We start from the raw sequence: 25129 nt of genomic DNA on the forward strand, positions 1-25129 counted from the left end.
TTGTCCGCCGCGGGGCTTGAACTCTGGGCCTGGGCGCTGTCCTCTAGGCCAGCGCTCTACCACCTGAGCCACAGCGCCACTTCCGGTTTTCTGGAGGTTCCTTGGAGATGAGTCTCACGGACTTTCCTGCCCGGGCTGGCTTTGAACCGCGGTCCTCAGACCTCAGCCTCCTGAGGAGCTGGGGTGACAGGCGTGAGCCGCCGGCGCCCGGCTATTCTTTCTTATTTTATGGGGCGCACAGACTTGGTCAACCGAATAAATAAACGGGTCCGAGAGAGCAGAGCGGAGAGCGCGGGAGGGGGGGAGCAGCGTGACCTCCACGACCTTTTCCCGGTGGGGCCTCGGGAGCACCGGAAGCGGGGAGGGGGTGGAGAGGGAGGCCCGAGGGAGGATCCGGAGGAAGAGGAAAGGGCGGCGCGCACGGCCGGAGGCGGCTCCAGCGCCAGCCCCGCCGCGGTGGCACTCGCGGCCCCGCCCCGCGCTCTCCCGGGCCCCCTGCTTTCCGCTGGATGCGGCGGAAATGAGCTGCGGCTCCCGGGTGAGCGCGGGGCGGGGCGGGCTCCGGGGCCGGGCCCCGCCCTGCCACGGCCAGGCCCCGCCCCGCCCAGCCGCCGGGGCGCCGAGGACGCGGCCGCGGGCCCGCGCCACGCCCCCCGCCCGCCCGCGCGCCCCGCCGAGGCACGCCCCCTCCCGCCTCGGCCTCGACCCCTTCGGGGGGCCCAGGCGGGGCCCAAACCCGCGCCCGCCGCGCCGCCATCGTCTGTGCCGCGGCCCTAGCTGTGCGAAGGACAGGCCTCGCGCCAGGACCCCGGCGGACTTCTGAGGTGGCCCGGGCCCCGCCGCCGCTCCCTGCCCCTACCCCGCGCCCCCGGCCTAGCATCCCCTTTCCCACCCCGCCTGCCTGGGGGTCCTCCTTTATTGGGCCTAGCCCCCCACCCCGCGGCGCAGGCCCTGGGCTGCTCAGGTCCACCGAGCCTCGCGCCCTCACCCTCGGGGGCTCCTGTGCACCTCTCCCCGGCCTTGCGGCGGCACCCCTAGCCCCCCTGCTCCAGTGGCTCGGGTCCTGGGCGCCTCTGGCTCCCCACCCCCTCCTCCCACTCCGTCGCGCCTCGCATTTCCACGCCACCATGAGTGCTCTGGGACGCTCGTCCTGCCACTCGGGATCCCCAGTACTTCCGTTTTTAGAGATAGCACCCTTTCCCGCACACTCCGGACCTCTCTCCCCGAGCCTGAAACATCGCCTCTGCCTCCACCCGCACCTCTGCTGCTGCTTCTGCTGCTGCCCGCCTCAAGGCATTGAGAGTCACCTCATAACTGCCTTGGCGCCCTAGCTCTCCAGATCAACCTATTCCAAGCTGCAGACCTTGGAGACCCACCTTTTGGCCCCCGAATTTTGTTCTGAGAACAAACAGTATGAAGTTCCTCTGCCTGGCCTTGTTAGTAGTAGTAGTAGTAACATCGTGCGACTTCTGGGCCCAGCTTTTCCCCACCCAGCGCAACAGCTGTTGCCACATTTGCTTCCCCAACTCCTGTATGTCCTTGATTTCCTGACCTCCCTCTCATGCTAGCTTGCCTGTTCTCTTATCCTTGTGTTGCCCCAGGTACCAGGATGGTGGGGGAACTGCGCTACAGGGAATTCAGGGTGCCCCTGGGGCCCGGCCTGCATGCCTATCCTGATGAGCTGGTCCGACAGCGGGTGGGCCACGACGGACACCCTGAGTACCAGATCCGCTGGCTCATTCTCAGGCGTGGAGACGATGGGGACTCAGGTCAAGTGGACTGCAAGGCCGAGCACATCCTGCTATGGATGTCTGATGATGAGATCTATGCCAACTGCCACAAGATGCTCGGTGAAGATGGCCAAGTCATTGGGCCTTCTCAGGAATCTGCAGCAGAGGCCGGGGCCCTGGACAAATCTGTGCTGGGGGAGATGGAGACAGATGTGAAGTCCTTGATTCAGAGGGCTCTCCGGCAGCTGGAGGAGTGTGTGGGCACCATGCCTCCTGCTCCTCTGCTTCACACTGTCCATGTGCTCAGTGCCTATGCCAGCATCGAGCCCCTCACCGGGGTCTTCAAAGACCCAAGGGTCTTGGACTTGCTCATGCACATGCTGAGTAGTCCGGATTACCAGGTCCGCTGGAGCGCAGGCCGGATGATACAAGCCCTGTCCTCCCATGATGCTGGTGAGGGGCAGCTTGGGGAGGAAGGGAGAGCCAGAGAGGGGCTGGGTCAGCTCAGGGACACACAGGACACTGTGGCAGGAGCCTCTGACCTCATCAGTACGTAAATGATTCTATTGCCTTTCTTGTAGAGTTTGTAAGAAGTGGGTGGGGGAATGGGGTTGGGGGCATGTGTGCAGAAAGGACAGTCTGCATCTTCAAGAACCTTATATTAATTGGCTTTCTGTCCAAAAGAAGTTTAGAGTTTTGACTACTGCAGATTGTGTGTGTGTGCGTGTGCATGTGTGTGTATGAATAAGATAGTAAACTTTGGCGTTTGAAGCAAATCAACAAATATGTCATTCCCACTGAGTGCTGGTGAAGGAACTGTACACAGTCTAGGAGCAATGCCTCGGAAGAAGGAGGGCAGAGAGCAGTTACTGATTGGGATGTGGGTTCCAGGGACCCGGACCCAGATCCTTCTGTCATTGAGTCAGCAAGAGGCCATTGAGAAACACCTGGATTTTGATAGCCGCTGTGCTCTGCTAGCCCTGTTTGCACAGGCCACTCTCTCCGAACATCCTATGTCTTTCGAGGGCATTCAGCTGCCACAGGTATCTTGTGGGGAATGGGTTGGGGGAAACTGTGAACAAGAGTGAAGGGCCAGGCTTTGTACTCGACACAGAGCACTGAGGAAAGGGGCTGAAACCAAAATGGGTTGTATCTCACAGCTCCCGGGAAGGCTGCTCTTCTCCCTGGTGAAGCACTTTTTGCATGTCACCTCCCTCCTGGATCAGCTGAATGACAATACAGGGGAGGCAGGAGCCCAGAACAACCCTGCTCCTGAAGAACTGAGTGTGGAGAGGGGTCGGCTGGAGCTGGAATTCAGTATGGCCATGGGCACCTTGATCTCGGAGCTGGTACAGGCCATGCGCTGGGACTGGGCCTCAAGCAAACCAGGAAGCTCACCACGGGCCCCCTATTCCATCTTCCGGCCTCGGGCTGAAGATGCTAGCCCAGGGGCCGCACCCTTCCAGGCCCATCGCTTCTTCAGGCGGTCGAGGCAGTTTCGCCCTCCCACTGAGTTTGCAAGCAGCAATACCTACGCATTGTATGTGCGGGACATGCTGCAGCCGGGGATGCGAGTGCGGATGCTGGAGAATTATGAGGAAATCAGTGCTGGAGACGAGGGTGAATTCCGGCAGAGCAACAATGGTGTGCCCCCTGTGCAGGTGAGAGAACAAGCCTTGGGGCTCTGATGAAGCTTCGCCTGAGCTTTCTACACAGCGGGACTCTGGTGGGCCACCCAAGGAACAAATTCTCAGTAAAATCAGGTGGTAAAAAGGCACCAGTTGGAGAGCAGAGACTATTGAGGCATAGAGGAGGCTCAGACCCGGGAAGAAAGTGGTGTAATTAAGAGTCCTACAAAGGCTGGGCAGTGGTGGCTCAGGCCTGTTATCCTAGCTACTCAGGAGGCTGAGATATGAGGATCGTGGTTCAAAGCCAGCCTGGGCAGAAAAGTCCCTGTGAGACTTTTATCATCAATTAACCAATCAAAAACTGAAGTGGAACTGTGGCTCAAAGTGGTAGGGCACTAGCCTTGAGCAAAAACAGCTCAAGGACAGCACTCAGTCTCTGAGCTGACAAAAAATTAAAAAAAAAAATAGAGCCCTGCACAGATCAGGATTGGGGTGATGGGGTGCTTGAGGCCAGATGGAGTGTGGGCTCTTATGCCATCGACGATAGGCTGAGAGGCCCAGCCGAATACATCCTAGAAGAGAAAGGGCTCCTTTGGTGTGGGTGCATGTTTCCCATAGGTCAGCGTTTGGCCATTTGGGGGGTCTTTCCAAACCTGCTAGGGAGGGGTCACTCCCTCCCCAGGCTGTCCTTAGCATTGGGGCATAAACTGTCACCACTGAGCCCTCTCTTCCACTTCCCTCCTGTTTTGCCCTGACTGTCAGGTGTTGTGGGAGTCGACGGGCCGCACCTACTGGGTACACTGGCACATGCTGGAAATCCTGGGCTTTGAAGAAGACATTGAGGATGTGGTTGAGGCTGATGAGTTCCATGGAGCAGTGGTCAGTGGAGCTCTGGGTGGAGGTGAGTGCTGGGAGCAAGCAGGGGTCAGCTGGGATGGGGAGGGGCAGTCATCTGGCCCAGTAGGCAGTGGCAGGACTGTGTGTTGTTTCCCAGCCCTGCCTTCCTGGCACTGGAAGCCCATGATGGAGCTCTATGCGGTGCCTTATGTGCTGCCTGAGGAAGAAGACGCTGAAGAGAGTGAACACCTGACCCAGGCGGAATGGTGGGAGCTCCTCTTTTTCGTCAGGAAGCTGGAGAGCTCTGATCGGCAGGAGGTTGTCCAGCTCCTACAGGACAACATGGATGGGGAGGTAGAGCCTCCGAGGCTGCAGACACTACTTCCAGGGCTGGGTGGTCATAGGCATTCGCAAGGCTCTGAGGGGAACTGGAGGTCAGAGCTGCTGAAAAGAGGGGTCCAGAATGTTCAGAGGAGCTGTGTGGGAGGAGCCAGCTATGAGAGGTTTGGAGAGGAACGTGGGTATAGATTCCCCCAATCCTACCTCTGAGCGAGGGCTGCTGCTGACTGAGACCTTCTTCCTGATAGCATGTCCTGAATGAAGAGATCCTGCCTGAACTGGCTGTGCCCATTGAGTTGGCTCAGGAGCTGCTTGTGGCTCTGCCACGGCGACTTGATGACAGTGCCCTCAGGGACCTATTCAACTGCCGCATCTACAGGAGGTATGGGCCCGAGGCCCTGGCAAGGCCCCCAGCCTACCCAACCCTTCTGGGAGCCCAAGCGCAGCCTCTGAAATCCGAAGACACAGACAAAATGGAAGGTAGGTGCTGAGCAGGCCTGCCTTCCAGCAGGTGTTTAAATGGTAGGGAGAACTCTGCTAACTGTTACATGATGTTATCTGAGAGAGACGATGCTTTGGCAAAGATCCAAAACTCAGAGGATGAAAGAGGAAAGCTGTGTGCTTGTAGTCCCTGCTGCTCAGGAGATTGAACTAGGAGATTGTTTGAGCCCAGGATTTTTTTTTTTTTGCCAGTCCTGGGGCTTGAACTTAGGGCCCTGTCTCTGAGCTGCTTTTGCTCAAGGTTAGCACTCTACCACTTGAGCCACAGCACCACTTCTGGATTTTTCTGTGTATATGGTACTGAGGAATCGAACCCAGGGCTTCATGTATCTAGGCAAAGCACTCCACAACTAAGCCATCCCAGCTCCTGAGCCCAGGAATTCTAGACCAGCCTGGGCAACATAGTCTCAGCTCAGAATGCAGAACAAAATGAAAGAACAATAGGTATAAAAGTCAGAAAATTCCAACAGATTTTTGTTTTATGTGCTGGTCCTGGGGCTTGAACTCAGGGCCTAGACATTCTCCCTGAGCTTTTTGCTAAGGCTAGTGCTCTACCACTTGAACCATAGCTCCACTTCCAGCTTTTGGTGGTTGATTAGAGACAAGAGTCTCATGGACTTTACTGCCTAGGCTGGCTTCAGACCATGAGTAGCTGATTACAGGTGTGAACCACTAATACCTGGCAGATTTTTTTGTTGTTGTTGGTCCTGGAGCTTGAACTCCAGGGCCTGGGCACTGTCGCTGAGCCTCTGTTGCTCAAGGCTAGCACTCTACCACTTGAGCCACAGCACCACTTTCCAGCTTTTTCTGTGTATGTGGTACTGAGGAATTGGACCCAGAGCATCATGCATGCAAGGCAAGCACTCTACCACTGAGCCACCTTCCCAGCCTGACCTGGCAGATTTTTTTTTTTTCTGTCGATTGTGGGGCTTGAACTGTGAGCCTGGGCACTGTCCCTGAGCTCTTCAGCTCAAGGTGAGCGCTCTACCACTTGAGCCACAGCGCCACTTCCAGTTTTCTGGTGGTTAATTGGAGACTTTGCTGCCCTGGCTGGCTTTGAATCCAGCAGTCCTCAGATCTCAGGCTCCTGAGTAGCTAGGATTACAGAATAAGCCACCAGACCCTGCCTGGCAGATTTTTGTGTGCTGGTACTGGGCCTTGAACTCAGGGCCCCAGGCTCTTGTTGCAGTTTTTGCTCAAGGCTGGCCCACCACCATTTCAACCATACCTCCGCTCCCAATTTTTTGCTGGTCAATTGGAAATACGTCTTAGAGACTTTTCTGCCTGGTTTTGAACCTTGATCCTCAGATCTCTGCCTCCTGAGTAGCTAGGATTACAGGCGTGAGCCACCAGTGCCCACCCTCCAACAGAGTTTTGTTTTGTTTTTTGAAAATCTATCCCAGCATCAAAAGAAAAAGAATTATTTTTAAGATAAACTAGAGAAAAAGTTTATCAATTTATCCTTTTTGAACCTTTGATCACTAAGAATGGCCAATTCTTTTTCAATGTTCATCTTTCTATAGTAAAAGAACCCCCTCAGAGCCCCAGCCCTGCCCTGCAGTCTCTTGTGGAGGGTTTGGGTCCTGCTGGGAATCTCCTTGTGGCTCTGGAGCGAGCCCTCAGCTCCAAGGGATGCCGGGAGGATGAGGTGAAGCCATGTTTGCTGCAGCTCCAGCGGCAGCCCCAGCCCTTCCTCGCCTTGATGCAAAGCCTCGACACTCCGGCCACCAACAAGACCTTGCACCTGACTGCACTGAGGTGGGGGACTGGTGAGGTGTAAGGCTGGGCAAAGAAGACCTCAGGCCAGCTGCACAGCTCTCTCCCTTTTCCATCCTTGCCTTCCAGAATCCTAACTCAGCTGGTGGACTTTTCCGAGGCACTGCTACTTCCGTGGCATGAAGCCATGGACGCCTGCATGGTCTGCCTGCGGTCCCCCAACACGGACCGAGAGGTACCTTTGGCCTATTTCTGGGAGATGCTGGGAGGGGGAAGACACAAGGTCAGCCTCTTAGGCACAGCTCTGGAGCAAGGCTGGGAGGGTATGACAGAGCCTTTGTGCTCTTGGTTGAAGTCTTGCTCTTAAAACAAAATTTTATTTTTTTAAATAGGTAATACATTCACATGGTTCACAAATCGAAACACTCTTAACAAGGTATCCGTGGGGAATTTGTGCTCCACCTGATTTCTGGTTTCTCAATACCCTCCACCCCTTATTGGTTCCACTGTATTATTAATTATTGTGTCTTATGTTTTCTTGTGCAACTATGAATAAGAGCTCCAGTGGCTTTTTTTTTTTTTGCCTGTAGGAGGATGGGAAAGGAAGTGGGGAAGGCAGAGGGGTTGATCACATACCAGAATCCACTGTAAGAGTTACAGGAGGAGGCTGGGAAGGTGGCTCAGTGGTAGAGCGCTTGCCTTGCATGCATGAGGCCCTGGGTTCTATTCCCCAGCACCACATAAGCAAAAAGAAAAAAAAGCTGGAAGTGGCGCTGTGGCTCAAGTGGTAGAGCGCTAGCCTTGAGCTGAAGAGCTGAGGGACAGCGCCCAGGCCCAGAGTTCAGGCCCCATGACCAGACCAAAAAAAAAAAGTTACAGGAGAGCCTGGGCACGTGGCTCTGGAAGAGCCCAGAGAAACAGGGTCATGGTGACAGTAGGTATCCACACCCTTGGCTGTTAGTTTCTGAAGTGGTCTCACTGAGGATCCACCCAGAAATCCAGTCCCTCTGAGTCCCCTCAGAACACAGCCTACCAACTAGCTCTGGGGACAGCTGGGCCTGAATGGGACAACCCATGATTCTTTGCACATCTTCTCAATATATTCAGCAGCCAAGAATCCCAGAATGGCAGAGCCCCTTGGTTCTTCCCTTGTGCCTTCCTAACTGCACCTGGTTCTCGGTGTCTCCCCATCCTTGTCTTTTCACTTCCTCACCTGTCTTGTTCACTACCGCACCCTAGCACTCAGCCCACCATAGGAATACACCACTGTACATGTCCCTGTATCCCACGCCTGCCCCCATACTCACTACCCCCACCATGCCCCTTCCCAGGTGCTTCAGGAACTGATCCTCTTCCTCCACCACCTGACCTCAGCGAGCAGGGACTATGCTGTGGTGCTGAACCAGCTGGGGGCCCGAGATGCCATCTCCAAGGCCCTAGAAAAGCATCTGGGAAAGCTGGAAATGGCTCAGGAGCTACGGGACATGGTGTTCAAGTGTGAGAAGCATGCCCACCTCTACCGGAAGCTCACCACCAACATACTGGGTGGCTGCATCCAGGTCAGGGGGAAGGGCAGCGCTACGTAAGAATCTGGGACCTAAGCCGTGGCAGGGAAGGGGATGCGCTTCTGCAACTGGTGGCAGCAGTGACTCCAGTGAGCCTGGACATTCCCACCTTCCTCCGCCTCCCCTTGCTGCTTGGCCTTTGCTCCCTCTGTGTTTCCATGTCTTTCCCTGTTCTTCTCTCAGCCCCCATACTTGCTTCCTCTGATGTTCTCATTGCAGATAGTGCTGGGGCAGATCGAAGACCACAGACGAACCCACCGCCCCATCAAGATCCCTTTTTTTGATGTGTTCCTCAGATACCTATGCCAAGGTTTGAGCCTCCTCCCCAGCTGCTCAGCACCCCCACCCTATACCATCTCCCTGTTGCATTATTTTGTGTGTCAGTTCTGGGGCTTTTTGGTGATTAATTGTAGATTCGAGTCTCTTGGAAGCCAGGCCTTGGAAGTTCACGCCTATAATCCTAGCTACTCCGGAGGGTGAGATTTGAGGATAGCAGTTCAAAGCCAGCCTAGACAAGAAAGTCCAAAAGAGATTTATCTCCAATTGACCACCAAAAAAGTTGAAAGTGGAGGTGTGGGTCAAGTAGTAAGTACTAACCTTGAGTGAAAAAGCTAAGTACCATCACACACAAAAACAATAAGTCTCTTGGATTTTATCAGCCTGGACTGACTTCAAACTAAGATCCTTGCATCTCTGCCTCCTGGCCAGGTGCCAGTGGCTCACGCCTGTAATCCTAGCTACTCAGGAGGCTGAGATCTGAGGATCATGGTTCAAAGCCAGTGAGGGCAGGAACATCTATGAGACTCTTATCTCCAATAAACAACTAGAAAACTGGAAGTGGCGCTGTGGCTCAAGTGGTAGAGCACTCTCCTTGAGCTGAAGAACTAAGGCACAGTGCCCAGACCCAGAGTTCAAGCCCCATGACCGACAACAACCAAAAAACCTCTGCCTCCTCAGTAGGATTACAGGTTGAGCCGCTGGTGCCAAGCTTCCTTTATACCTTTATAACCTAGCAGGCTGTGACCCTTTTTTCTTTCCACTCACTTCTAGGTTCCAATATGGAATTGAAGGACAAATGCTGGGAGAAGGTGGAAGTGTCTTCCAACCCACACCGTGCCTGCAAGCTAACAGACCGCAACCCCAAGACATACTGGGAGTCAAAGGGCAGTGCAGGGTCTCACCACATCACCTTGCACATGCGTCGTGGTGTCCTAGTCAGGTAAAGCTTCTGCACATGCGCACATACCTCCTCACACCCGTGCCTGCTCGTGACTTCCCTGTTGTGTCTTGGGGAAACATCACCCCTCTATATTTGGCCAGAGAGTCCCCTGGGCTCTTGTTTGCATGCATACGACAGGTTCCAGTTTCCAGAGGCTTCTCCTCCCCCACTCCCAGGAAGCTCACTCTACTGGTGGCCCGTGAGGACTCAAGCTACATGCCAGCCCGGGTGGTGGTGTGCGGCGGGGACAGCGCCAGTACTCTCAACACGGAACTCAACTCGGTAGGAGGGGGTCTCCTGTGCCATTAGCCCACCCCTCTCAGAATCTGCCTCAAGCTCCTAATGTCCTGTCTTAACCCCCATAGAAAGGAGTCCTTTTTCTGTGCCTGTGTGACAGCACCAGGCTGCGAGCAGTCGGGTAGCGTTAGGGGCCGTGTTAGGGGCCTTCTGTCAGAAGCCTTATGTCCTAGGAATGGAGAAGGGAGGCACATGGGGGCTGAAGCTGGCACTCCATCTTCTGTCCCTTTCCAGGTGAACGTGATGCCCTGTGCCAGCCGGGTGACCCTCCTGGAGAACCTCACTCGCTTCTGGCCCATCATCCAGATCCGTATAAAGCGCTGCCAGCAGGTGGGGCCAGAGGGTGTGGTTTGGCTCCTGGGTATGGGTCATATATTTTTTTGTGTGCCAATCCTGGGTCTTGAACTCAGGGCCAGGGTGCTGTCCTTGAGCTTTGGTCCCCAAGGCTAGCACTCTACTACTTCTGGCTTTTTGGTGATACATAGGAGATAAAGACTTTCCTATTTGGGCTGGCTTCCAACTGTGATCCTCAGATCTCAGCCTCCTGAGTAGCTAGTATTATAGGCATGAGCACCAGAGCCCAGCAGTTTATGTGTGTAAATATATATATATGTATATATAAGTAATATATACATGTATATTTTATATACATGTATATATAAGTAATATATACATGTATATTTTATATACATGTATATATAAGTAATATATACATGTATATTTTATATACATATATATTTTGTTGCAATTGATCGAGGCACCAAGGGCTTCATGTACACTAGGCTAGTGCTTTGCCACTAAGCCTTGTCCCAGCCCTGAGCCTCAACACGGTTGCAAATCTTGTGCCTGGGTCTTAGCTGTGGGCAACTGAAAACAGGTGTGTGTGTGTTGTGTGTGTGTGTGCGTGCGTGTGTGTGTGTGTGTATGTGTGTGTGTGTGTGTTTTACAGGGTGGCATTGACACACGCATTCGGGGTTTGGAGATCCTGGGCCCGAAGCCCATTTTCTGGCCAGTGTTCCGGGAGCAGCTATGTCGTCACACACGCCTCTTCTACATGGTTCGGGCACAGGCATGGAGCCAGGACATAGCAGAGGACCGCAGAAGCCTCCTGCACCTGAGCACCAGGTGTGTGAAACCCCGTGTGCCAGTCTGTATGGTAGGCCAAGTTGTCACAAATGGCTGGGGTAGGGCTCTCAGGAGGAAGTGAGATGGGGCTTTAATTGGCGTGAGAATAGGAAGGAAAAAGAAACCTCCCCGCAAGCTGGGAATGAGTAAAGCAGTCAGCCCAGAGCACTTGTGAAATGCTGTGTGCTCGGGGGCAAACCCGCTAGGTATGGGCACTGAGCAACTTAATCCTTGAGTCTTGACACCTTGCTCCTTCATTCCTTTGGCTCAGACTCAATGGAGCTCTGCGCCAGGAGCAGACCTTCGCTGATCTTTTCCTCCCTGATGACGAAGCCGCCCAGGCACTGGGCAAGACCTGCTGGGAGGCCCTGGTCAGCCCCCTGGTGCAGAACATCACCTCTCCTGGTAACCACCTGCCACCTGCTCACTAATGAAACCTTCAGAAACATCTGAGTTACGCTCTTGGCTCTTTGGTCACCCCAGTTCCCCTGTCTTCTCGCCCAGGGCTCCTCCCTCCCCCATGTCATTAAGTCTAGTTGTTCTTTCTCTGAAACAGATGAATCCAACCCCTTCGCTTCTCTAAAGAGATGACACGGCTTATTTTCCTCACCCACCAGATGAGCATGGAGCTAGCCCGCTGGGCTGGCTCTTGGACCAGTATGTGGAATGTCGGGAGACTGCTCACAACCCCCAGAGCCGGGCAGCAGCTTTCTCTTCTAAGGTGCGGCGCCTCACCCACCTGCTGGTGCACGTGGAGCCCTGTGAGACAGCGCCCCCAGTGGTGGCCACCCCTCGGCCTAGTAAGTACTAGGGGTCCTCCGCAGGAGCTCTGCTTAGGAGCATTTCCCTGGATTCTCACTCACACAAAGCAGTTTATCACACACTTCCAGTTTATCATCTCATCCACATGTAGGAGGGGATAGCAGTGTATCAGAAAGGCTGAGATACTTTTTTGGTGCTGCTGCTGGCACTTGAACTCAGGGCCTGAGCACTGTCCCCTGTCTGTACTGCTCAAGGCTGACACTCTTCCCTTAGAGTCACACTTCCATTTCTAGCTTTTTGGTGGTTAATTGGAGATAAGAGTCTCAGATTTTTCCTGCCCTGGCTGGTTTCAAACCACAATCCTCAAATCTCAGCCTCCTGAGTAGCTAGGATTGCAGGTGTGAGCTGGAACCTGACTTAAGGCTGACCTTCTTTTTCTGCCTCTTTACCTCCACAGAGGGTAGAAACAGAAGCCATGATTGGAGCTCTTTGGCTACTCGGGGCCTGCCCAGCAGCATCATGAGAAACCTGACCCGCTGTTGGCAGGCTGTGGTAGAGGAGAAGGTGGGCGGGAGCAGGCGTGGGGTTGGGGGCTCTGTGGTGGCTTGTTGAGTGCCTCTTCACACTTATGCTCCTTCCTTTCAGGTGAACAACTTTCTGACCTCACACTGGCAGGACGATGACTTTGTGCCACGCTATTGCGAGCGCTTTTATAACCTCCAGAAGTCCAGCTCTGAGTTGTTTGGCCCACGAGCAGCCTTCTTGCTGGCACTGCAGAATGGCTGTGCTGGTGCTCTGCTAAAGCTCCCTTTTCTCAGAGCTGCCCACGTAAGTGCCCGTCCCTCAAACCAGATACCCGGGTCTCTCCCCTCCTTGTCTCTCCCAAATGGCCCACCTTCACTACTCGTCAGTGATTCAGATGTCATTGTCTAGAACCATGTTACTGAATATTAGAAAAAAATTGTAACCTACAGCATGTCATCCTAAGGGATAGCATCTATTTTTTTTCTTTTTTTGTCGGTCATGGGGTTTGAACTCCGGGCCTGGGCACTTGTCCCTGAGCTCTTCAGCTCAAGGTAAGCATTCTACCACTTGAGCCACAGTGCCACTTCTGGTTTTTCTGTGGTTAATAGACTTTCCTGCCTGGGCTGGCTTTGAGCCGTGATCCTCAGATCTCAGCCCCCTGAGTAGCTAGGATGACGTGAGTTACCAGTGCCAATGCAATTTTTATGATTTGATAAAATAGCATAATGCAGATATTGGTCAGGCTAGGGTTATAGCTCAGTTTTAGAGCCATGTACCAGGCTCTGGATTGGATCCTCAGAACAAAAATGAGAGATTGACCATAGGCTGGAGGCATGGTTCTAGTGGTAAATTACCTGGCCAGTAAGCACTAAAGCCCGAGTTCAAACCCTAGTACCAAAAAAAAAAAAAAGCACTGACCAGGTGGATAGCTTTCTCACTGTTCCCACTGGCTATTCACCTGTGGCGGTTACAGTTATAGTTGATAGTGGCCTTGAACTCAAAATCCTCCTGCCTCAGCCTCCTAAATGCTAGGATCTTAGAAGGCATGCATTACCATGCCAGGCTCATGGTTTTCCTCTGCTCTGGAAACACCCAGGTGAGTGAGCAGTTTGCTCGGAACATTGACCAGCGAATTCAAGGCAGCCGGATTGGTGGAGCCCGGGGAATGGAGATGCTGGCACAATTGCAACGATGCCTGGAAACTGTCCTAATTTTCTCCGGTCTAGAGATAGCCACCACCTTTGAACATTACTACCAGTGAGTGTGACCCAAGAGAGTTTGAGGGAGGAGGGGGCAGGGTCAGCTGATGGATCCCGAGAATCTGAGATACAGGTAAGATGGGAGCTCTGGAGGGAGAGGATGGGCTGTACTTGTACTCACCCTGAGACCCGTCGGGGCTGTATGTCCTGTAGGCACTACATGTCAGACCGGCTCCTGAACATGGGCTTCAGCTGGCTGGAGGGGGCCGTGCTGGAGCAGATCGGCCTCTGCTTCCCCAACCGCCTCCCCCAGCAGATGCTGCAGAGCCTGAGTACCTCGGAGGAGCTGCAGCACCAGTTCGATGTCTACCAGCTCCAGCAGCTCGATCAGGAACTCCTGAAGCTGGAAGATACAGAGAAGAAAAGCCAGGTGGGTACCAGGAATAGTAGGGAGGAAGAAAAGCATGTGTAGCATGGGCCCAAGGTGGGCCTGGCTATCTGGGGACTTTGTACCTCTTTAGGTGGGCAATGAGGCCAATGGACAGGAACGTGAAAGCCAGAAGGTAGAGGATGCTGGATTAGCAGCAGCCATAGCCATGACACAAGGAGAGGAGGAGGAGGAAGAAGAAGAACAAGAGGAGGAAGAAGAGGAGGAAGGGGAGGCGGACCTCTACTCTGAAGGAGCAATGCCAAAAGTGTCTGTCATTGTCCTGTCCCCACGCTATTGGCCTGTTGACTCCATCTGTCACACTCTGGACCCCCAAACCTGCCTGCCCCCCTCCCTGAGGGGCACTTTGACTAGATACTCCAACTTCTACAACACGAGTGAGTAGCCAGGTGGGAGGGACTAGATGGGGGCCTGGGTGGGTAAGAACGTAATCTTTAGGGAGCAAGACTCCCTTAGCCAATGGAGGAAAAGATGATCTGAGGAGGAAAAAGTGGATCTGAGAAGAAAGGGAGAAGCTTGGGATCTGGCTGGGGGTAGAGATGCTCTCAGAAGCCAAATCCCAGCAACCTCAGCGAGGGACCAGTAAGTGGCGGTAGGAGGCTGCCTGAGTGAGGCTGCCAGGAAAGATTTTCTTTTTTTTTCCTTTTTATTTTTTTTTGGTTGGTCATGGGGGCTTGAACTCGGCTTGGGCGCTGTCCCCATGCTCTTCAGCGCAAGGCGAGCACTTTACCGCTGAAGCCAACGCGCCACTTCCGGTTTTCTAGTGGTTTTTATTGGAGATAGAGTCTCATGGACTTTCCTGCCCAGGCTGGCTTTGAACCACGATCCTCAGAACTCAGTCTCCTGAGTAGCTAGGATTACAGGCATGAGCCACCAGTGCCTGGCTCCAGGAAAGATTTTCAATTACAGTGGGAGTGTGGTTCTTTTCCAACCAGTCATCTGTGGTCCCAGATTCCCCACTAGGGGCTGGTCCCTGAGCTGGGCAGCAACAGGAGACTCAGCAGCTTCCCTCAGGAGCTCCCAGATACATGGGAAATGAGTTTCCGCTCCCCGTAAGATACTGCAGGTGGATGAGAGCCTCAGCCGGTCCTTCCTCACTTCATGGTTTGTCTGCCTAAAAACACGAGCGCATTAGTTGGGCACTGGTGGCTCATGCCTGTAATCCTAGCTACTCAAAAGGGTGAGGTCCGAGGATCAAAGTTCAGAACCAGCCTGAATCCAGCACAAAGCTTGAAGTAGAGCTGTGACTCAAGTGGTAGACCACCAGCCTTGAGTGAAAAAGCTAAAGGACAATGCACAGGCCATGAGTTCAAACCTCAGTACAGGCACTACATATATATTTAAAACAAACAAACATGGGCACTACTCAGAGACACAAATAAGCCTGTCTGACCCAGGACTGCCTACGATTTACCGGGGAGCTGGGCCCAGAGAGGCTGAGATGGTCTGGAATCTCACATCTGGAGCCACCCTATCCATAAATGATGGGGCTACATGTTTTGCTGAGGTCAGCAGGGCAAAACTTGGCCAATGACACACACATGTTCCATGCTTTCTGTACTCTTTGTCTCCCATCCCCTTCCTGCCACTTCTCCAGGTCAGAGCCACCCTACCCTAGAGCGAGGTCTGCAGAGGAGACTGCAGTGGACGTGGCTGGGCCGGGCGGAGCTGCAGTTTGGGGACCAGACTCTCCATGTGTCCACTGTGCAGATGTGGCTGCTGCTGTATCTCAATGACCTGAAGGTAACCTGGGCCATTTCCTCTCCTTTCTCACTTTTGCTAATTTCCTTCATCCTCTTCTCTCCACCTCTAGGGAGTCCCTGAAAGCTTCTTGCCTCTCCTCCTAAGGTGGTATCTGTTGAGAGCCTATTGGCACTTTCGGGACTCCCTGTGGACATGTTGAATCAGGCAATTGGGCCCCTCACCTCTTCAAGAGGCCCCTTGGACCTCCAGGAACAGAAGGATGTACCAGGAGGTACGCGCAATCAGTGCCACAGAACAAACTATGCCGAAATCAGGCCCCCTGGAGGGCCCCCGCCAAACAACCAGTGTTTATTTCAGGGGTGCTCAAGATACGAGATGGCAGTAAGGAGCCCAGACCAAGGAGGGGCGACGTGTGGCTTGTCCCACCTCAGACATACCTGAAAGCTGAGGATGAAGAGGGCCGGAACTTGGAGAAGAGACGGAACCTTCTCAACTGCCTTGTTGTCCGGATTGTCAAGGCCCACGGGGACGAGGGCCTACACATTGACCAGCTTGTCTGCCTGGTAGGCAGTGGTAGGCACTGGTGCAGGAGGGTGTAGCTCGTGCTTGGTGGTGGGTGTTGCAGGCATTTGTGGTGCAGCCTGTCAATGTGGGAGAGGTGAAACCGGGTTTACCTAATGTGTCTCAGGGACGCATCACTGGAATGCAAGCCAATTGGGGCAAAGTTAGGGCCTCTGACCTGTTTTCCCTTTGGTCTCTGGTACCAGGTGCTGGAGGCCTGGCAGAAGGGCCCGTGTCCTCCCAGGGGTCTGGTCAGCAGCCTTGGCAAGGGAGGTGCATGCAACAGCACTGACGTCCTCTCGTGCATCCTGCATCTCTTGGGCAAAGGAACACTGAGACGCCATGATGATCGGCCCTATATGCTGTCCTACGCAGTCCCTGTGACCGTGATGGAGCCCCACACCGAGTCCCTAAACCCTGGCATCTCAGGCCCCAACCCACCCCTCACCTTCCACACCCTGCAGATCCGTTCCCGGGGTGTGCCCTATGCCTCCTGCACTCACAGCTTCTCCACCTTCCGATAGTCCTGGAGGTGGGGTCTAGGGTAGGCCTGGCCAGGGCTTTCTACAGAAATAAAATGCAGGAATTTGCTATGTGAGCTGTGTGGTGAGTCTGGAGAAGGGGCATTCCCTTTGCTGGGGGAAGGAGTCTACTGGCACTGAGGCTGTGGCCTGGCATGCAAGGAGTCGTCAAGGTGAGGCCTAAAGGACGGAGGGAATCTGTGTCTCAGCACCCCCTTCCTGGCAAGGGATTAGATGACCTTGGATGAGCTCAGCCTCTTCGAGGATGAGCAGTTAGAAATGCTTTCACCCTGGTGGGCTGAAGTCCCAAGCCCACCTCCACTACTGGCCAGATGCTTTGTAACTTGGGCAGGTTATCAAGCTGGGCTTCCTTTTCTTTCCTTGTGGAGTTGGACCAGAGACAGGGGGAGTAGATGTGGAAGCACAGCGGAGGCTGCCAATGAGTTCATTCTGGCCACCTCTCAGCACTGAGTCCAGGGGCCAGACATAAGAGATGTCTACAGCCACTGCAGGCACCCAGGAACCTGTATCCAAGCAGGCCAGAGTGAAACCAGCTCAGTTTGTTCTTCCTCCTACAGGCTCCTCTCCTCTGCTTAAGTGGGCTACACATCCTACCCTTAAATCCAGTCTAGCCCCCAAGCAAGACTTGTATGCTGCAGGATTGGCGGCCCTACAGAGGCAAGGCTAGGCAGGCAGAGGACTAGTGCCTGGACCAGGAGTGGAGTCCTGTCCTTGGCAGAGCCACTAGCGACAAGTGAAGAATCTGAAACTCTTTTCACAGTCCAGTAGTGACAGGGAGAAAGCTATGAAAGTTTGGGGGGGAGGTAAGAGGTGGTTACAGGGTACAGGAAGGCCAGATAGAAGTGGGTATTCCAGGACTCACTCACTGTTGGAGGCACTTCACACAGGTGCTGTTGGCCCCTGGCTGCCGTGAGGGCGCAGGAGGCAGGGTATCACTGGCGGGCTTAGCGTTCTGGATTTGGTGCTGCAGTTTGTCACTTAGGTACCTCTCCTTGGAAGCAGAAGGTTGCCTTTCATTGGTGCGAGCCAGGCTTATTTATGAGCTAGTGCTCAGGTACCAGTTTTCTGCCCTCCTCTGGGATCTGCCTCCTGTGGCAGGCAGGCCAGCATGCACTGGCTGAGGGATTCTGCCCTGTGCTGCTATACCTACAGTTCCTGCACAGTCTAAGCTGTAGATGTTAGAGGCATATACCACTCAACCTATATTTTTACTGATTGAGATGAGGGCCTCATGAGTTTTTACCTGGGCTGGCCATGAACCTCAGTTCTCCTGATTAGATAGGATTATAAATGTCAGACACTGTACCCAGCTTTTTTTTTTCCCCTTCCAGTCCTAGGGCTTGAACTCAGCCTGGGCACTGTCCCTGAGCTCCTTTTGCTCAAGGTTAGCACTTGACCACTTGAGTCACAGCTCTACTTTCAGCTTTTTTCTGTGATTAATTAGAGATCAGTCTCACAGCCTTTCCTGTCTGGGATGGCTTTGAACTATGATCTTCAGATCTTAGCCTCTTGAGTAGCTAGGATTACAGGCATGAGCCACTGGTACAGGACCTTTCTTTTCTTCATAGGTGAAATTTTCTTTTTTGTTTATATGCCAGGACTGGGGCATATATATGAACTCGGGACCTGGGTGCTATCCTTTAGCTTTTCTACTCTTGAGGCATAGCTCTACTTCTGGCTTTCTGGTGAACTGGAGGTGAGAGTCTCTTGGACTTTCCTGCCTGGTGTTATGGCTTCAACCACAATCATCAGATCTCAGCCTCCTGCTGTAGCTGGGATTGCAAGGATGTACTATTAGCACCAACTCTTTTTCTTTTTGAAAAAGTCTCAAAACCTTGCACTCAAGTGATTCTCCTGCCTCACCATCTGAGCAGCTGGGACTCCAGTTGCAGGCCACAATTCCTTGTTAAAGCTTGGATATAAAGAACATTCCTTAAAAGATTGCATTTGCGGGGCTGGGAAGGTGGCTCAGTGGTAGAGCACTTGCCTTGCATGCCAGAGGCCCTGGGTTTGATTCCTCAGCACCACATAAGCAAAAAGAAAAAAGCCGGAAGTGGCGCTGTGGCTCAAGTGGTAGAGCGCTAGCCTTGAGCTGAAGAGCTGAGGGACAGCGCCCAGGCCCAGAGTTCAGGCCCCACGACCAGACCCAAAAAAAAAAAAAAAAAGATTGCATTTGCTTCTAGCAGGTTCCTGGGGACACTAACAACCAGAGGCTACTTTCAACTAAATTATTAGCACAAGGGTTTTCTAGGCCATGAGTTGTATAAATTCTAGTCTCAAAGAGAGGACCAACTATATTCACATATTAACAGGGAAACTTTTTATCCCCACTGTTTCAATTCAGATACAAGGTGTCCCCCGAAGACACATGTGTCGAAGGCCTGGTCCCAAGCTGGTGCTGTGACTGGATCATGAGGGCTTTGAGCAAATCAAGGAATCCATCGAAGGATTCATAATTTGATGGCATGATTAGGAAGTAGAAGGAAGGCAGGGCCTCCCTGGGAGTCCACTAAAACAGTGATTTTAGATCTTCCATAAGAAAACAGAAGAGTAAAAAGACATGTAACATGACTTTATGAAATGGTTCCTACAGTCCCAGCCCTGGGACCACGAGCAAATGCCATGGTTCCTTTTGTACCAGCATCACTGACTTGAGGCGAGAATAGTCAGACACGAGGACATGATGAACCACCCAAACTGGCAGCATAGCCTGGCAGAAGGCTGTTCCCCTTATTTTTCCAGCCCAAAGAGTTGTCCAAGAGCTCTCTCTTAATTCAAGAGCTTTTAAACAGGAAAAAACAAGAACAGGTAGCCTGGTCACCATAGATCCATGTCTTTCTCAGACAGTGCAGACAGAAGACAGTTTCTTATTACTCTTTGCTCAAGGGGAGATGTCTCTTGTCCTTGCCTGCGTTTCGACGTCTCTTTCGACTTAAGAAATTCTCCAACTTCTTGCTGCGTTTCAGCTCCTTGAACTTCTCAGCCAGGGCCAGTTGACGCTGTTCAGCTAGGTGAAAAGGGAGAAAGCAAGTTGGTGAGCAAAGGAAAAGACGACCTTTCTGTGCTCAGGTTGCTAATCCTCAGTGCTTATGCTGGGACACGAGTTGTGTGGAGCTCACTGGTGTATGTGACCAAGCGTGCGTGTGCGTGTATGTTTTGTTATAGGCTGAACTCAGGTCTGATGACTGTTAAATAAATACTCCATCACTGATTACATCCCCAGCCTAAGCTAACTTTTTTGTTTTGTTTTTAGGGTTTTTTTTGTGTCAGTCATGGAGCTTGAACTATGGGCCTGGGTGCTGTCTCTGAGCTCTTCAGTTCAAGGTGAATGCACTACCACTTGAGCCACAGAGCCACTTCCAGTTTTTTGGTGGTTAACTGAAGATAAGAGTCTCACAGACTTCCTGCCCAGGCTGGCTTTGAACCGAGATCCTCAGATCTCAAACTCCTGAGTAGCTAAGATGACAGGCATGAGCTACCAGCACCTGGCTTAAGCTAACTTTTTGGGGGGGGTCAGTCATGGGGCCTGAACTCTAGGTCTGGGCGCTGTTCCTCAGCTCTTCACCTCAAGGCTAGTACCCTATCACTTGAGCCACAGTGCCACTTCTGGCTTTTTTTCTGCTATGTCATGCTTAGGAATTGAACCCAGGGCCTCATGCATGCGAGGCAAGCACTCTACCCCTGAGTCACCTTCGTAGCCCACCTTAAGCTAATACTCTTTACAAGACTCTAGTCCTTATCAAATGAACTAACTCTGAGCTGTTCCTAAGTGCCTGGCCTAGCATGTATGTAGAAGGTGGGGTGGCCAGAAGTAGAGAGGAGGGTGAGACAGCAATGTGTATATAAAAACGATTTCTTTTATAAGAGATACATGATGATCCCTGCCATGACCTAATTAGGGACACAAAACTGGCTTTAACTCTTGCTACTGTTTCTATTCACCAAGTTAGCGGGGAGTCCATCCTTAAAGAATCTCATGGACCCCAGTGACTTGACCATACAGTTGGGTCCCACTCACATTTCTTCATGAAGTAGGGCCGATGGCCCTGCTGGGCCAGAGCACGCCGCTCCTGCTTCTGGGCTAGGTGCAATGCCTGTTGCCTCTTGCGTTCCTGCTGTACCATTTCTTGCTGCTCCTGAGAATCGGAAGATGCGATGGTGAACAGGAGGGACTCAACCACCTCCTGCTCTGAACTGCTCTCCTCACCTACCCACTACTATCAACCACTCACCATTCGCTGAAGCAGCTGCTGCAGTTTCTCATGCTGCTCCCCTGAACGGTGCTTCTTCAATTGCTTTTTCACCAGCTCCACAGCAGAAAATGAGTAGAATGGTTAGTGTGTGTAAGCATTAGCTGAGATCCTGTGGCAAGCATTATTTCTAATAGGTTCACAAAATAATGTAATGATAGGAATTCGTGTGGGGCTGGGAAGGTGGCTCAGTGGTAGAGTGCTTGCCTTGCATGCATGAGACCCTGGGTTTGATTCCTCAGCACCACATAAGCAGAAAAAGCCAGAAGTGGCACTGTGGCTCAAGTGGTATAACGCTAGCCTTGAGCTGAAGAGCTCAGGGGCAGCACCCAGGCCCAGAGTTCAGGCCCCATGACTCACCAAAAAAAAAAAAAAAAAAATTAAAAAGGAATTTGTGTGTGTGTGTGGGGGGGGGGGGGGGTGCTGGACATTGAACCTAGGATCTGGCATAAGCTAAGCACAAGCTCTACCACTAAGCTGTACTCCCACACCTCTTATCCTTTGTATGATTAGAAAATTAATTAGAGGGAGCCGGGCGCTGGTGGCTCACGCCTGTAATCCTAGCTACTCAGGAGGCTGAGATCTGAGGATCGCGGTTCAAAGCCAGCCTGGGCAAGAAAGACCATGAGACTCCTATCTCCAATAAACCACCAGAAAACCGGAAGTGGCGCTGTAGCTCAAGTGGTAGAGCACTCGCCTTGAGCTGAAGAGCTGAGGGATAGCGCCCAGGCCCAGAGTTCAAGCCCCACGACCAACAAAAAAAAAAAAAAAAGAAAATTAATTAGAGGGCTAAGAATGTGGCTTAGTGGCAGAGTGCTTGCCTAACATGCATGAAGCCCTGGGTTCTAGGCCTTAAATACCACATAAACAGAAAGAGCTGGAGGCACTGTGGCTCAAATGGTAGAGTACCAGCCTTGGGCAAAAGCAGCTCAGAAGCAGAACCCACGTCTAGTTCAAGCCCCAGGACTGGCAAAAATAAAAAGAGAAAAAAAAGAAAATTAATTAGAAAGACAAACACCACATATTCTGAAACTGATCTCTAAGAAGTAGTGGAGAGTAGTGGTTATTAGAGGTGAGAAGGAGGATGTGGGGAAGTAGGTTGGAAAGGGGACAGTTAATCGGTGCATATAGTTAATAGGAAGAATGACTTCCAAGGTTCCATATAGCATAGTGGAGTAACTATGGCTAACAACTAATTTTTTTTTAGGGAGCTGTCCCTAAGCTTTTTTGCTCAAAGCTAGTGCTCTATCACTTTGAGCCACAGTGCCACTTCTTGCTTTTTCTATTTATGTGGTCCTGAGGAATCGAACCCAGAGCTTCATGCATTCTAGGCAAGCACTCTACCACTAAGCCACATTCCCAGCCCTAGCAGAGTTTATTAATGCTCCCAACACAAATGTTTGAATTAATAGGTATGACAGATACCCTGATCTGTTTGTTACAGATTGAATGCATGTATTGAAATGTCCTGTATCCCATGAGTATGTACAATTACTATATATCAATTAAGAAAAATACACTAACTAGAAAACTAATAAAAACTAAAGCCAAGAGAGATTAAGTTACTTGATAATCACACAGTTAAAAAAAATGAAGAATTCCTATGTGGCTTAGCAGTAGAGTGCTTGCCTAACATGCATGAGGCCCTGGGTTTGATTCCTTGGTACCCTATAAACAAAATAAATTAATTAATTTTTAAAAAATGAAGAATTTAGCCGGGCGCTGGTGGCTCACGCCTGTAATCCTAGCTACTCAGGAGGCTGAGATCTGAGAATCGCGGTTCAAAGCCAGCCCGGGCAGGAGAGACCGTGAGACTCCTATCTCCAATAAACCACCAGAAAACCGGAAGTGGCGCTGTAGCTCAAGTGGTAGAGCGCTCGCCTTGAGCTGAAGAGCTGAGGGACAGCGCCGAGGCCCAGAGTTCAAGCCCCACGACCGACAAAAAAAAAAAAAAAATGAAGAATTTGAACAGAAAAAAAACCAGGCTACAGAATAACATGTGCCCACCAGTACACTTGCTGTTCCCCTCCGCCATGGCCTCCCACCCAGGGCACAGGTGGGAACCAGTCTTATGCAGCACACCTGTTTCTCCTTGGCTCGGATTTCATCCAAGAATTGATATGTTTTGTCGAATACCTCAGTATTATATTCCCCTGACAGATCATCAAAGCGGGGGTCCCGGGCCACCTTTGGAGAAAGTAGAGAGAATATACAACGTATCTATTTGGTCTCCTTTCCACAAGAAGGTGCTTCCTCACTCTTCCTCACCTTCTTACTGACAGGAACAACCTGACGTAAGTATGGCACTCGGACCTTGGCTGACATTTCCAGAGGCCTATAGAGAAATTAAAGGATGGGTCAAGGCTACTCCAGTCTTCAACAAAGGCTTTAATCTGCCACCCAAGAAAACACAACACCTGCTCAAGGTCCTAGGTACCCTCCCAACTCTGAGGACAGAATTTGTTCCTTACTTGTGCTTATCTGCAACACATGAAGACTGCCTAGAACCTTGCTTTTCAGTGCTCTTTCCAGCTACCAATTGTTTGTATGCCTTGGTTCCCACTTGGTTCTGCAATTCCAACAGCTCCTCAAATGACAAGTCAGACATGCCTGCAGAAATGGGGAGGAGGGAAGAGAGAGTCATTCAACTCAGGCCAGCATCTCCCACGGCCAAAGAGATATCCCATCCCTATGGAGCTGTTCCTCTCATCATTATTACAAGTGCCAAGCGGCTCTGGTGTTTCTGTTACATTTCAGCTGTTTGAGCTGGGGCCTCACCTTGCTAAGAAAGATGTAGGACCAGAGGACAAGCAAGCTACACCTCTCTTAAATTACTCCTTCACAGGAGTCTGTCTCCCTTGAACAAGTTATCACTGCCAAGGCACTGGCTGATAGTTCAGCATGTCTCTCGTTCTGACAGTGCCCTCATCTTCTAACTAGACCCTCAACTTCCAATCTTACTCTTCTCAGACCAATGCTCTCCATTTTAGCCTGAGAGATGCAAGGAAGAAAACATGACATTATCACTCCCTCACATAAATTATCATGTCACCCCTGAACTCAAAGCCCCTCCATAGCCTCCATTTTGCTCAAACCCAAAAGCCATACATCTTATAAAGGCCTGAAAACCCCCATATATCTAGCCTCCATTGGTGTCACTAATCTACAAAGCTCTGGCTCCTCTCCACACAACTGGCCACATGGTCTTGTTTTGTTTCTTGCCTCCTCCCCTCTGCACTGGATATTGAACCCTGGGCTTCACACTCATTTGGCTTGTTCCACTCAAGACTGATGGCCACTTGAGTCACACCTTCAGTCCAGCTTTTCTGCTGGTTAATTGGATATAGTGTTTCTCAGGCTTTGCTGCCCAAGCTGGTTTCGAATCTCGATCCTTACATCTCAAGTTCCTGAGGAGCTAGGATGACAGGCATGAGCTATGGGCGCCTGGCCTTAGGCCTGGCACTGGGGCTTTTTCACCCAAAACTGGCGTTCTACCATTTGAGCCACAGCTCTGCTTTGTGTGTGCGTGTGTGTGCCGGCCCTGGGGGTTGAAGGTAAGAAGCGTCTGACTTTCCTGCGCAGGCTGGCTTGAAACCTCCATCCCCAGGCATCAGAGTAGCTACGATGACAGGTGTGAGCCGCCCGAGTTCGGCTTGTCTTGGCGTCCGGCCGCTTTACCCTCGGCTCCGGTGGCGGCAGTCTAGCTCGGGGGGGGGGGGGGGGGGTAACCTCCGCTAGGACCCTTCCCCGCTTCCCGCCACCCCGCGAGGCGCCCAGCGCCGGCCCTCCCGGGCTCCGGGGCGCACCCCCAACCCTGTGTCCTCACCCCTCGGCGGGTCGTGGGACCCAGCCCCGAGCTCCGGGCTCCTGACTTTGTTCCTATCTTTCGGGGGCCCTTGGGCCCCGCGTCCCGCGCGAGAAGCGGCTCTCCTCATCGGCTCCCGCGACGTTCCGGAAACTAATGATGCCACTTCCGCTTACGGCGGCCCTAGGCCCGCCCTTTCCGGCGTCCGGAGACGCCGCTCGACTGACGTTGAACCAGTGGAAGACGGCGCGCGGGCTGCTGGGGTCTGACCCCGAGGCTGCTGGAGGTCGAGTGGCCACTAGGCTAAGAAGCCGGGACGTCAGGGCGCCTCTGGCTGCACCGTCCCACTGCAAACTCCTGCCATCTTCCACGGCAT

General features: G+C 52.4%; 2 protein-coding genes across 4 annotated transcripts; one reads left to right on the top strand and one right to left on the bottom strand.

Moving 5' to 3' along the window:
* Positions 1 to 704: 704 nt before the first annotated feature.
* On the top strand, positions 705 to 16754 carry Cul7 (cullin 7). Of its 2 annotated transcripts, none has more exons than XM_042671799.1 (26): positions 705 to 824; positions 1602 to 2279; positions 2622 to 2773; positions 2891 to 3391; positions 4121 to 4259; positions 4353 to 4549; positions 4783 to 5014; positions 6559 to 6793; positions 6881 to 6986; positions 8083 to 8310; positions 8536 to 8626; positions 9367 to 9535; positions 9712 to 9817; positions 10067 to 10162; positions 10782 to 10957; positions 11229 to 11362; positions 11575 to 11757; positions 12177 to 12283; positions 12365 to 12547; positions 13341 to 13501; positions 13657 to 13873; positions 13965 to 14268; positions 15489 to 15634; positions 15740 to 15866; positions 15953 to 16158; positions 16363 to 16754. In XM_042671799.1, exons 2-26 carry the CDS (start codon positions 1610 to 1612, stop codon positions 16678 to 16680), a joined length of 5184 nt encoding a protein of 1727 aa, XP_042527733.1. In that variant the 5' UTR covers positions 705 to 824; positions 1602 to 1609; the 3' UTR covers positions 16681 to 16754. The 2 variants fall into 2 exon arrangements, with proteins under 2 accessions (XP_042527733.1, XP_042527734.1); XM_042671800.1 differs by having other exon boundaries at positions 1602 to 2183.
* Positions 16755 to 19255: 2501 nt separating this feature from the next.
* Rrp36 (ribosomal RNA processing 36) lies at positions 19256 to 24895 on the bottom strand. 2 transcript variants are annotated; one of them, XM_042671812.1, is made up of 7 exons: positions 24775 to 24895; positions 23420 to 23558; positions 23217 to 23283; positions 23031 to 23135; positions 20931 to 21005; positions 20717 to 20834; positions 19256 to 19705 (listed from the first exon to the last, which is right to left on the bottom strand). In XM_042671812.1, the coding sequence occupies exons 1-7, from the start codon at positions 24881 to 24883 to the stop codon at positions 19569 to 19571; spliced, it is 750 nt and encodes a 249-aa protein (XP_042527746.1). In that variant the 5' UTR covers positions 24884 to 24895; the 3' UTR covers positions 19256 to 19568. The 2 variants fall into 2 exon arrangements, with proteins under 2 accessions (XP_042527746.1, XP_042527747.1); XM_042671813.1 differs by lacking the exon at positions 24775 to 24895 and adding an exon at positions 24523 to 24591.
* Positions 24896 to 25129: the final 234 nt, after the last annotated feature.

This window comes from Dipodomys spectabilis, unplaced genomic scaffold (genome assembly GCF_019054845.1).
Source record: "Dipodomys spectabilis isolate Male_0828 unplaced genomic scaffold, ASM1905484v1 ptg000669l, whole genome shotgun sequence".
Lineage (NCBI taxonomy): Eukaryota > Metazoa > Chordata > Mammalia > Rodentia > Heteromyidae > Dipodomys > Dipodomys spectabilis.